Source organism: Hemitrygon akajei, chromosome 10 (genome assembly GCF_048418815.1).
Source record: "Hemitrygon akajei chromosome 10, sHemAka1.3, whole genome shotgun sequence".
NCBI lineage: Eukaryota > Metazoa > Chordata > Chondrichthyes > Myliobatiformes > Dasyatidae > Hemitrygon > Hemitrygon akajei.
In genome coordinates, this window is record NC_133133.1 from 45,846,832 (window position 1) to 45,860,749 (window position 13,918).

At 44.4% G+C, this 13,918-nt stretch overlaps 1 protein-coding gene across 2 annotated transcripts in view; it reads right to left on the reverse strand.

The window, feature by feature from the left end:
* Positions 1 to 13,918, reverse strand: part of fhdc2 (FH2 domain containing 2) — a 70,746-nt gene that overhangs the window by 17,345 nt on the left and 39,483 nt on the right. For both annotated transcript variants that reach the window (XM_073058164.1, XM_073058165.1), the window contains one exon: positions 4,410 to 4,517. In XM_073058164.1, coding sequence (XP_072914265.1) covers positions 4,410 to 4,517 — 108 coding nt within the window. The remainder of the gene's footprint in view (positions 1 to 4,409; positions 4,518 to 13,918) is intronic.

The following is a 13,918-nucleotide window of genomic DNA, read 5'->3' on the forward strand; positions in this document are numbered from 1 at the left end:
AAAAAATAAGCTAACCTCACAGTTACATCTTGTTCTCCATACACTTGATACTTGTATATAGGGAGCCTAATGTGCAATGATGCAATTGCCTTTTTTGCTCCGTGGTGGAAAACCATCAAAGAACCACCCCATTATACACTCAGTGGCCACTTTATTAGGTATAGAAGGTATCTAGTAAAGTGGCCAGTGAGTGTATTTACCGACTGTAGAATTGCTAATGTTTCTCTTTGAGGTTCATGCCTTAACTTACCATTCTGATAAATAAAACTGTAAGTTCAGATGCCATTGAAATGAAATTTTCCTCCCAAAAGGAGAATTTAAATAACTCGTGAAATGACATGCATCAAAGTAAAGCAGTCACAATGTATCCCACAAATTGAAACACTTAAAATTAAAGGATATTAGTTTCGGACCACAATTTGACCGGGAGCTTCGAAGAGAAGAAACCCTTCGCAAGTGCCTAAAGATGTAAAGGCTAGCAGACAAATGATTTATGATAGAACAACAATGGGAATGAGACTTTGGTTAACATCCCTTCAAGGCCCAGAAGATCTCGTCAGGAGCTGATTTATGTCAATTATAGGTCGACCACCACCAATCCAGAGTGAGTGCAGAGCCGGATTTGTGATTTTGCCAAATCACAGGTGGTTTGGATTAATTAAATTAACATCTCTAACCTACTCGATGATTAACTTACCCTTGGATAATAAAGAAAAAAGAAATGACAAATGAAAAGCAATTAGAACATAGAAATCTACAGCACATTACAGGCCCTTCAGCCCACAATGTTGTGCTGACCATGTAACCTACTCAAGAAGCTGCCTAGAATTTCCCTACCACATGACCCTCTATTTTTCTAAGCTCCATGTGCCTATCTAAGAATCTCTTAAAAGACCCTATTGTATCTGCCTCTACTTCACCTTCACTGACAGTGCATTCCATGCACCAACCACTCCGTATGAAAAACTTATCTCTGACATTCCCCTTGTACCTACGTCCAAACACAATGAAACTGTGCCCTCTCATGTTAGCCATTTCAGCCCTGGGAAAAAGCCTCTGGTTGTCCACATGATCAATGCCTCTCATCATATTATACACCTCTACCAGATCACCTCTCATCCTCCATCGCATCAAGGAGAAAAGGTCGAGTTCACTCAACCTGTTCTCATTAGGCCCGCTGTCCAATCCAGGCAACATCCTTGTAAATCTCCTCTGCACTCTCTTTACATCCTTCCTGTAATGAGGTGACCGGAACTGAACACAGTAATCCAAGTGGGGTCTAACTAAGGTCTTACATAGTTGTAACATTACCTCACAACTCTTGAACTTAATCCCACTGTTGATGAAGGCCACCACACCATATGCCTTCTTAACAACAACACAACGCAGCAGCAGCTATGGACACAGATCCCAAGATCTCGCTGATCCTCCACACTGCCAAGAGTCTTAACATTAATATCATATTCTGTCTTCAAATTTGACCTACCAAAATGAACCACTTCACACTTACTTCATAAATTCCTGTACTGGTTCGCCAGAGTCAACTGCACTCTGTAGCCACTTTATAAACAGAGAGTGATATTTAGGCTTCAAAGTGCATAATATCCTGTTGTCCAGGGGTTGAATTAGGTGGTGGATAGGTACTGTAAACATTATTCTTTGCGAAGGATTCTGCTTTTAGATGTGCAGAGCAGTGTAACTGGTGGATACGTACATAATTCACAGCCACCAACATTGAGTTAGGGTCCACTTTAACAGGTGGGTCTCAAGTGTTGACGGAATTTCATAAAGGGCTTTTAGCACGCTTTGTGTTCAGGTTTCGGAGTTCAATGAAATGTATTATGGTTTTCCCTTAAACATAAAAGCATTAGAGCAGCCCAACACAGCGACATGATCTTTTGATGCTTTATAACTCGTTGGTGATACTGCATCCTCTGTAGTCAGTGTCCACCTTGGAGTACAATGCCAATATAAGGCCTTTCCGTCCGCATTGTAGACTTGCTCAGGACTTAAATTTTCATCAGAAACTAACTTAGCAAACTCATCAACAAACTCAGTAGCTGCTTCTTTATCTGCTGACCATTTTTCACCCACACTGCATGAAGTTTTATGCCATGTGGCTGATTGGAAACACTGATGCCACCCTTCACTGTCATCACACTCCTAATCCAGTCTGAATTCTTCATGAAATAATTTCACTTGTTCCTCCACCATCTCTCCTAATGGTTCTACACCTTCGCTAACATGGAATTTAACCCACTTTATGAGAACTTTATCTAGTTGTGAACATCTTCCATCTTCATTGTTTTCCTTATGCATGTCTGTTGTTTGATTCACTGTCAGCAAAGAACTGGAGCAGCTTTTCTTTATATCATAAACTGTGGAAGAGCCATTCCACAGAACCATTCCATCATGGCTGATTTATTATTCCTCTCAACCCTATTCTCCTGCCTTCTCCCTGTAACCTTTAACACCCTTACTAATCAACAACTTATCTACTTCTGCTTTAAATACACCCAATGACTTGGCTTCCATAGTTGTCTGTGGCAATGAATTCCACAAATTCACCACCCTCTGGCAAAAGAAATTCCTTCTTATCTCAACAACAAAATACAAAAAATTATAATAAAATATATACACTTTTAATCTTGAGTGTTGTATTATTTTGAGGGGAATGATGGTGCTCAGCCACTCTTCATGCACTCAAAGATTCAAATGCATTTATTATAAAAGAATGTTGCAGATTTGTTTGCTTGCAGGCAGACACAAAGCAAGGAACCCAAAAGAATCCAATTTAAAAAATAAGACCAAACACCTGTGCTCACAGAGAAAAAGAAAAAAACACAAAACAAATCATATAAACAATAGAACTGAGCAACAACAACAGCATTCCAAACCAAATTGAATTCTTAGATCCAAATCCCTGGAGCAGCCTAGAGTAGGCCCAAAGCCTCGGTATTCAGTTCATCATGCTAACAGAGCAAATCACCACAAAATTCGCAGACATGAAGCACAGCAACTGGGCACAGTCTCACAGCTTTAGCATCGTGGTGAGAGGAGCCCCCAGACTATCAGGGCTGGCGTTTAAATTGTCCAAACCTCACACTGGTACTCAGCCCAGCTGTGGCGAATCAGCTGACTTCCCAAGTCGGCTCGGTGCCTAGAGCGATCCAATCTTGCCCGACACTCTGGGCCGGCATTTAAATTGTCTGAACAGTGTATTGTGCCTTGCGTTAGGACCCAGATCTCACCATGGCAAATCGCTCCGAGCTTAGAACATGCTGCCTAATGATTCGCTTTGGACCTGGGTTTCTGTGCCAAAGAAGCTCTTGACCTCGCCAAATGAACCCGGTGCTTAGAGCGATCCATCCTCGTACCCGGGTTAGCAGGGTGGGCATTGGAAATCCTCTGTCCCATCTTCTCCTCTGCGAATCGTTCACTCCAACCAGCATGGCTCCAGTTCCAAGTGAGCCCATTTTACAGCGCACCAGCAGGGTGAATCTGGTGAATTCACTTTGCCTTCGCTCACCTCTTCATTGTTTGCGGTGATAATACACCATAATTTTTCTTCAAAAAGTTTTATTAGTAATGTTTTTAATCAAATTCCTTTGCTTTCGAACCACCAGTAGGCTGTCACATGTCTTCGGTAGCACCGTCTTAAGCATTGGTGATGTAGAGTGAATTGCTGGTTGTTCTTCTGGGTCAACAGCTGTTGATTGAGGAGCCGAAGGCTGAGAGAAAGACGAGTCTGGGTGCAACATGGTAGCAGGGAAGAGGCACAGAACTGTGATTCTTCCACTGGCTTTGCAGCTGGCTTAGTTTTAATAAAGAACTCTCACAGGCAGAAGAATATCTCTGTATGCACTTGTGCTGTTTTGGAGGCATTTCAAATCTTTCTGGTGCAGCTCTGGTCTGGGACCGCCCTTGTGAGTTTGCAGGTCCACAGATAGTGAATCAACAGATAATGAGGTCATTGTGTCTAAACCTTTACAGATTAGAAACATGCAGTTTTTTGACAGACTGAATATTTTATATAAATTATCTGGTAAAATTCATTTGAATTCTTTTCATTCCATTTATACTCTGCATAACTTCATTGAAGACTTATTCTGGCAGTGCTGCCACTGTTGGGACCTGTATTCACAATCGCTTGACTTGGAAATGAGAGTGCTTTCCTCGAGCTGTTGATGTAATCATAAAACATTTGCTACTGTGTTTCATCCAAACAACACAATTCAGTAAACCCATTAAGTTCAAGATTTTGTTGAAACATTTCTTTTTTCCTGACATTCAAACAAGGGAAGTTATTATTTTTATTGCATTTCCATTTCCAAGCCAGCAACAAAACAACCAACTTTACACGTAGAAGGAATTTATAGTAAGGTCTTCTTTTACTTTAGAATGCTCACCATGGCCACAAAGTGCATTAGGTTCATGCCAGGTTTATTTGCTTTGATGTCAGCGAGTTTCAATAACGAAGCAATGCGAAATCCTGCAGCATTTCCTGAATATCCTCCCTGTAAATGGAATAACGACAATAGGGAAATGTGAATGGTGACAAAAAAACCTGTGTGATTTGCTTTTGTACCGAGAACTGTTGGAAAGTGCTGATACTTCAATTAGCACTATCCGCAGGGTAATAATTTCTAACAGCACTATTGATCCTCCAGGACGAACACATACCTGCTGGCTCCCTTTGTACTTGAGTAAATGGAATCCTGGTGCCAAACTCTCTCCAGTCACTCCCAAGAGTTAAGGGAGAGAAGACAAGCAAACTGGTGCTGGGACGGCTGGGAAAAGCAATGTCAATGTCTGGTGGCTCTGGGTCACCAGAATTCAGAAGAATGAGGGGTGACCCATCTGAAAACTATTGAATGGTGAAAGGCCTTGATAGAGTGGATGTGGAGAGGATGTTTCCTATGGTGAGAGAGTCTAAGACCAGAGGACACACCCTCAGAATAGAGGGGCATCCTTTTAGAATGGAGATGAAAAGGAAAATCATTAGCCAGAGAGTGGTGAATCTGTTTACTCTTTGCCACAGGCAGCGGTGGAGGCTAAGTCTTTATGTATATTTAAGGCAGAAGTTGATAGATTGTTGATTGGTCAGGGCATGAAGGGAATTGAGGAGAAGGCAGGAGATTGAGGTTACGAGGAAAATTGGATGAGCCATGATGAAATGGTGGAGCAGATGTGATGGGCCAAATGGCCTAATTCTTATGGTCTTATCTGAGATGTGGAGCTCAGGCTGCACTCTGACCATGATATTACTGTGGACTGGCAGCATCTGCACCATGGGTTGATACACTATCTGGATCCTAAAATTCCTCTCACTACAACTCTCTGCAGTCCAGCGATCATCACTGACCTTATTTCCGTACCTATCAGAATGTGATGCTATGGACAGCTTGTCAATGCATGGAGTAGCTGATCATTCCCAGCAATGGCCATACTCTCCAAGTTGATCAGGATGTAACCATGAGCTCAGCTTAGCACTGAGTGGCCACACAGCTCTCCCTAGACAGCCCAAGGCCAGAAATCACAGACAACTTCTTGTTACTGAGCCATGAGTGATTTATTATTAAACTCGTGCTCACTTCCCAGCAGAGCAAAACACTTCTCTCAAAGTAAAGCTGATTGCATTAGTGCTGTCATTCTGGTAGTGCATCTTGAGTGCTAAGCGAGGGACCAGTGTGGTTTGTTAGTATTCTGCTGTGTAAAGTGGTAACACTATTAGAAACAGGAAGCCTGAATGTGATTGAAAACAGCATGATTACCAGGAAGTCCTCAATGTATTTAGAGACTGAGTGTAGGTTTTATTTTCAACAGATCAATGCACACTCTACGCAATATTCCATTACATCAGTCCAAGGGAAATAAACATAGAATGGGGTGACTGAATCACAACCAATAACTTATTTCCGTCATGAAAAATCAAAGATCCTGACTTCTAGTTACCAAAGATTTCAATTCTCCATCCCACTCACACTTTGACATCTCTGCCTTCAGTCCCCTACGTTGCTCCAGCATATTCAAGGCAAGCTTGACAAACAGCACCTCACCTTCTAAGACCATAAGACATAGGAGCAGAATTAGGCCACACGGCCCATCGAGTCTGCTCTGTCATTTCTTTATGGCCGATTTATTATCCTCTTAACCCCATTCTCCTGCTTTCTGCCCATAACCTTTGAAACCTTGACAAATCCAAAACCTATCAACCTCTACATAGAACAATACAGCAAGTGCAGGCCATTCGGCCCACAATGTTCTGCCGACTCTTAAACCCTGCCTCCCATATAACCCTCCACCTTAAATTCCTCCATATACCTCTCTAGTAGTCTCTTAAATTTCACTAGTGTATCTGCCTCCACCACTGACTCAGGCAGTGCATTCCACACACCAACCACTCTCTGAGTAAAAAACCTTCCTCTAATATCCCCCTTGAACTTTCCTCCCTTTACCTTAAAGCCAAGTCCTCTTGTATTGAGCGGTGGTGCCCTGGGGAAGAGGCACTGGCTGTCCACTCTATCTATTCCTCTTAATATCTTGTATACCTCTATCATGTCTCCTCTCATCCTCCTTCTCTCCAGAGAGGAAAGCCCTAGCTCCCTTAATCTCTGATCATAATCCATACTCTCTAAACCATGCAGCATCCTGGTAAATCTCCTCTGTACCCTTTCCAATGCTTCCACCTCCTTCCTATACTGAGGCAACCAGAACTGGACACAGTACTCCAAGTGTGGCCTAACCAGAATTTTATACAGCTGCATCATTACCCCGCAACTCTTAAACTCTATCCCTCGACTTATGAAAGCTAACACCCCATAAGCTTTCTTAACTACCCTATCTACCTGTGAGGCAACTTTTAGGGATCTGTGGACATGTACCCCCAGATCTCTCTGCTCCTCCACACTCCCATTTACTTTGTACTCTGCCTTGGAGTTTGTCCTTCCAAAGTGTACCACCTCACACTTCTCCTGGTTTAACTCCATCAGCCACTTCTCAGCCCACTTCTGCATCCTATCAATGTCTCTCTGCAATCTTTGACAATCCTCTACACTATCCACAACACCACCAACCTTTTTGTCATCTGCAAACTTGCCAACCCACCCTTCCACCCCCACATCCATGTTGTTAATAAAAATCACGAGAAGTAGAGGTCCCAGAACCGATCCTTGTGGGACACCACTAGTCACAACCCTAAAATCTGAATGTACTCCCTCCACCACGACCCTCTGCTTTCTGCAGGCAAGCCAATTCTGAATCCACCTGGCCAAACTTCCCTGGATCCCATGCCTTCTGACTTTGAATAAGCCTACCGTGTGGTACCTTGGCAAATGCCTTACTAAGATCCATATAGATCGCATCCACTGCACTACCCTCATCTATATGCCTGGTCACCTCCTCAAAGAACTCTATCAGGCTTATTAGGCACGATCTGCCCTTCACAAAGCCATGCTGACTGTCCCTGATCAGACCATGATTCTCTAAATGCCCATAGATTCTATCTCTGAGAATCTTTTCCAACAGCTTTCCCACCACAGACGTAAAACTCACTGGTCTATAATTACCCAAACTATCCCTACTACCTTTCTTGAACAAGGAGACAACATTTGCCTCCCTCCAATCCTCCGGTACCATTCCTGTAGACAACGAGGCCATAAAGATCCTAGCCAGAGGCTCAGCAATCTCTTCCCTCACCTCATGGAGCAGCCTGGGGAATATTCCATCAGGCCCCGGGAACTTATCCGTCCTAAAGTATTTTAACAACTCCAACACATCTTCTCCCTTAACATCAACATGCTCCAGAACATCAACCTCACCCATATTGTCTTCACCGTCATCAAATTCCCTCTCATTGGTGAATACCGAAGAGAAGTATTTATTGAGGACCTCGCTCACTTCCATAGCCTCCAGGTACATCTTTCCACCTTTATCTCTAATTGGTCCTACCTTCACTCCCGTCAACCTTTTGTTCTTCACATAATTGAAGAATGCCTTGGGGTTTTCCTTTACCCTACTCGCCAAGGCCTTCTCATGCCACCTTCTTGCTTTCCTCAGCCCCTTCCTAAGCTCCTTTCTTGCTACCCTATATTCCTCAATACTCTCATCTGATCCTTGCTTCCTAAACCTCACATATGCTGCCTTCTTCCATCTGACTAGATTCTCCACCTCACTTGTCACCCATGGTTCCTTCACCCTACCATTCTTTATCTTCCTCACCAGGACAAATTTATCCCTAACATCCTGCAAGAGATCCCTAAATATCAACCACATGCCCATAGTACATTTCCCTGCAAAAGCATCATCCCAATTCACACCTGCAAGTTCTAGCCTCATAATTTGCCCTTCCCCAATTAAAACTTTTCCTGTCCTCTCTGATTCTATCCTTTTCCATGATAATGCTAAAGGCCAGGGAGCGGTGATCACTGTCCCCCAGATGCTCACTCACTGACAGATCTGTGATCTGACTCGGTTCGTTACCTAATACTATATCTAGTATGGCATTCCTCCAAGTTGGCCTGTCAACATACTGTGACAGGAACCCGTCCTGGACACACTTATCAGAATTTGCCCCGTCTAAACCATTGGAACTAATCAGGTGCCAATCAATATTAGGGAAATTAAAGTCACCCATGATAACAACTCTGTTATTCTTGCACCTTTCCAAAAATCTGCCTCCCAATCTGCTCCTCGGTATCTTTGCTGCTACCAGGGGGCCTGTAGAATACCCCCAGTAGAGTAACTGTTCCCTTCCTGTTCCTGACTTCTACCCATACTGACTCAAAAGAGGATCCTGCTACATCACCCACCCTTTCTGTAGCTGTAATAGTATCCCTGACCAGTAATGCCACCCCTCCTCCCCTTTTCCACCCTCTCTATCCCTTTTAAAGAACTGAAATCCAGGAATATTGAGAATCCATTTCTGCCCTGGTGCCAGCCAAGTCTCCGTAATGGCCACTACATCATAATTCCAAGTATGTATTCAAGCTCTCAGTTCATCACCTTTGTTCCTGATGCTTCTTGCATTGAAGTACATGCATTTTAGCCCTTCTACCTTTACACCCTTTATTCTGTTTCTCTTTCCTCAAAGCCTCTTTATATGCTAGATCTGGCTTTACTCCATGAACTATACTTGCAGCTCTCGCATGACTTTTATCCTTCTCCACCTCACCATCTGCTCTGACACTCTGGTTCCTCTCTCCCTGCAAATCTAGTTTAAACCCCCCAAAGCAGCACTAGAAACCTTCCCGCAAGGATGTTAGTCCCTCTCCAGTTCAGGTGCAACCCGTCCTGTCGGAACAGGTCCCACCTTCCTTGGAACAAGGCCCAATTGTCCAGAAACATGAAGCCCTCCTTCCTGCACCAACTTCTTAGCCATGTATTTACAGACAGACAGACATACTTTATTGATCCTGAGGGAAATTGGGTTTCGTTACAGACGTGTCAACCAAGAATAGTGAAGAAATATAGCAATATAAAACCATAAATAATTAAATAATAATAGGTTAATCATGCCAAGTGGAAATAAGTCCAGGACCAGCCTATTGGCTCAGGGTGTCTGACACTCCAAGGGAGGAGTTGTAAAGTTTGATGGCCACAGGCAGGAATGACTTCCTATGATGCTCAGTGTTACATCTTGGTGGAATGAGTCTCTGGCTGAATGTACTCCTGTGCCTAACCAGTATTATGGAGTGGATGGGAGTCATTGTCCAAGATGGCATGCAACTTGGACAGCATCCTCTTTTCAGACACCACCGTCAGAGAGTCCAGTTCCACCCCCACAACATCACTGGCCTTACGAATGAGTTTGCTGATTCTGTTGGTGTCTGCTACCCTCAGCCTGCTGCCCCAGCACACAACAGCAAACATGATAGCACTGGCCACCACAGCCTCGTAGAACATCCTCAGCATCGTCTGGCAGATGTTAAAGGACTTCAGTCTCCTCAGGAAATAGAGACGGCTCTGACCCTTCTTGTAGACAGCCTCAGTGTTCTTTGACCATCCAGTTTATTGTCAATTCATATCCCCAGGTATTTGTAATCCTCCACCATGTCCACACTGACCCCTTGGATGGAAACAGGGGTCACTGGTGCCTTAGCCCTCCTCAGGTCCACCACCAGCTCCTTAGTCTTTTTCACATTAAGCTGCAGATGATTCTGCTCACACCATGTGACAAAGTTTCCCACCATAGCCCTGTACTCAGCCTCATCTCCCTTGCTGATGCATCCAACTATGGCAGAGTCATCAGAAAACTTCTGAAGATGGCAAGATTCTGCGCAGTCTTTGAAGTCCGAGGTGTAGATGGTGAAGAGAAAGGGAGACAGGACAGTCCCCTGTGGATCCCCAGTGCTGCTGACCACTCTGTCTGACACACAGTGTTCCAAGCGCACATACTGTGGTCTGCCAGTCAGGTAATCAATAATCCATGACACCAGGGAAGCATCCACCTGCATCACTGTCAGCTTCTCACCCAGCAGAGCAGGCAGCAGCAGCAGAGCTGCATTATCTTCCTATTTCTGGCCTCACTAGCATGTGGCACAGGTAACAATCCTGAGATTGCAACCCTGGAGGTCCTGTCCTTCATCTTTGCACCTACCTTCCTAAACTCTCTTTGCAGGACCTCCTCCTTCTTCCTATCCACGCCATTGGTTCCTATATGGACCATGACATCTGGCTGCTCACCCTCCCTCTTGAGAATACTGAGAACTCGATCCGAGATATCGTGGATCCTGGCACCAGGGAGGCAACAGACCATCCGGCATTCTCGATCTCTTCCACAGAACCTCTTATCTGTCCCCCTAACTATTGAATCCCCTATCACTACTGCTCTCCTCTTTTCCCTCCTTCCCTTCTGAGCTGATGGTCCAGTCTCGGTGCCAGAGACGTGACCACTACAACTTGTCCCTGGTAGGTTGTCCCCACCAACAGTATCCAAAATGGTATTCTTATTATTGATGGGAACGGCCACAGGGGTGCTCTGCTCATTCTGTCTTTTCCCCTTCCCTCTCCTGACAGTCACCCAGCTACCTGTCTCCTGACTCTTAGGGGTGACTATCTCCTTGTAACTCCTGTCTATTTCTGCCTCTGCCTCCGGAATGATCCGACGTTCATCCAGCTCCAGTTCCCTAACTCGGTTTGTCAGGAGCTGCAGCTGGATGCACCTTTTACAGGTGTAGTCATCAGGGACAATTGCGCTCGCCCTGACTTCCCACATACTGCAAACAGAGCACTCGACTGCCCTAACTGCTGCCTCCATTACCTACTCCTAAGTTAATTAGAGTTATTAGAGGAGCTTACCCGGCCTTACCTGACTGGGAGCAAGCTCGTCCTCAGCCTCTGCTTGCTGAAGCCTCTCGAGCCAAAGCCTTCCTACTCTGTCTCCCTTTACTCCGTCGCCCGCTTCGCTAATCTGCTCGCTTTTTAAACTCTCCCGCTGATCTCAGAGGCTGGCCTTCATGCGCTTGCACAGTCGTGCCCCGTTCAAACTTCCGAAGAAATGACGTATCTACTTTAAAGATACCTAGTGATTTGGCCTCCCCAGCCATCGATGGCAATGAATTCCACAGACTCACCACTCTCCGGCTAAAGACATTCCTCTGTCTCTTTTCTAAAGGAATGTTCATCTATTCTGACACTAGGTTCTCCGGTCCTGGACTCCCCCACAATGGAAGGCATCATCTCCACATCCACATTATATAGGTCTCAGTATTCAACACCTTCATTCTTCTAAATTCTGGCAAATATAGGCCCAGAGGCATCAAACACTCTTTTCATTCCTGGGGCAACCTCCTCTGGACACTCTCCAGTGTCAGCACATCTTTTCTTAGACTGCTCACAATACTCCTAGTGTGGTCTGACCAATGCCTTACAAAGCCTCAGCATTATATCTTTCCTTTTATATTCTAGTCCTCTCAAAAAGAAAGCTAACATTGCATTTGCCTTCCTTATCACCAACTCAAACTGCAAGATAACCATTAGAGAATCCTGCATGAGGACTCCCTAACAGGAGAGCCTCTGATTTTTAAATTTTCTCCCCATTTAGAAAATAGTCTACACTTTTATTCCTTCTACCAAAGTACATGACCATGCACTTCCCAACACTATATTCCATCTGCCACTTCTTTGCCCATTCTCCTAATCTGTCCAAGTCCTTCTGCAGACTCAATGTCTCCTCAGACTACCTGCTCCTCTACTTATCTTCATATCACCTGCAAACTTGGCCACAAAACTATCAATTCTGTCATCCAAATTATTAATATATAACGTGAAAAGAAGTGGTTCCAACACCATCCAGAGCACCACTGGTCACCATGGGCCACTCTCAGCCAAAACGTAGAGGCTTTCTTTATTCCCACTCTCTGCCAATCAGCCATGCTAGTACCTTTTCCTCTAATACCATGGACTCGTAACTTGTTAGGCATCATCATGTGTGGCATCTTGTCAAAGGCCTTCTGAAAATCCAAGTACTCAACATCTGCCAATTCTCCTTTGTCTATCCTGCCTGTTATTCAAGAGGCCACACCAAAAGCACTGTGAACAACAGGTGACTCCAACTGCTTTCCGCAGGGATTGCTCCCTATGCTTGCATGCGGAACAAGTGCTACACTCGACCTTACACTTCCTCCCTCACTACCATTCAGGGCCCGAAATAGTCCTTCCAGGTGAGGTGACACTTCACCTGTGAATCTGTTGAAGTCATCTACTGTATCTGGTGCTCCTGCTGTGGCCTCTTTATATTGGTGAGACCTGATGTAGATTGGGAGATCGCTTCGCCATGTACCTACGATCTGTCTGTCAGAAAAAGTGGGATCTCCCAGTGGACAGCCATTTTAATTCCACTTCACAATCTCATTCCAATACGTCCATCCATGGCCTCCTCTACTGCTGTGATGAGGCCACACACAGGTTGGAGGAGCAACAAGTTATATTCTGTCTGGGTAGCCTCCAATTTCTTGAACTTCTGGTAATGTCCACCCCTCCTCTATTCCCCATCCCCTTTTCCCTCTCTCACCTTATCTCCCTGCCTGCCCATCGTCTCCCTCTGGTGCTCCTCCCTCTTTTTTTCTTTCTTCCATGGCCTTCTGTCCTCTCCTATTAGATTTCTCCTTCTTCAGCTCTGTATCTCTTTCACCAATCAACTTCACAGTTCTTCACTTCACCCCTCCCCTCCTGGTTTCACCTATCACCTTGTGTTTCTTCCTCCCCTCCCTTCTAACTCCAACCCCTCATCTTTTTCTCTCCAGTCCTGATGAAGGGTCTCGGCCCGAAATGCCAACTGTACTCCTTTCCGTAGATGTTGCTTGACCTGTTGAGTTCCTCCAGCATTTTGTGTGTTAACTTTTCTGGAATGTGATTGTGTTTGAAAATGGCAATAATGTTTGGAAATATGGGGCCCTATGATGCAACGACAGAGCAATAAAGTTCATATACTGAAAGATTCAATATTTTGCACTGGCAAATCAAATTTCAGATGATATTCATTTTCCAATTTTTTTGACTGTGATGGGTGCAAAAAACATTTCATTCATTACACAGCCTAGTGCAACCTGCTGAGCCTGGCAATAAGCCTTATGAGGACATCGTTAAAGTCTTAAAGGGCCACTGTTCACCTAAACATTTGATTATTGCTGAGAAGTTCAGATTTCATAAAAGGAAGCAAGAGGAAGGTGAACCTATTTCACAGTTTATGGCAGTGCTGAATCAACTGTCTGAACACTGTTAGTTTGGGCAGTCACTAAATGATACGTTATGTGATGGGACTCATGTGTGGTCTGCATAGTGAGGGAATTCAGAAATATTTGGTTACTGAAGACAAACTTACATTACAGAAGGCAATTGAGATTAGTACATCTATGGAGATGACAGCTTAAGAAACACAGCTATTAAGCACATCTTCCCAAGTTCCTAAAGTTTCTAC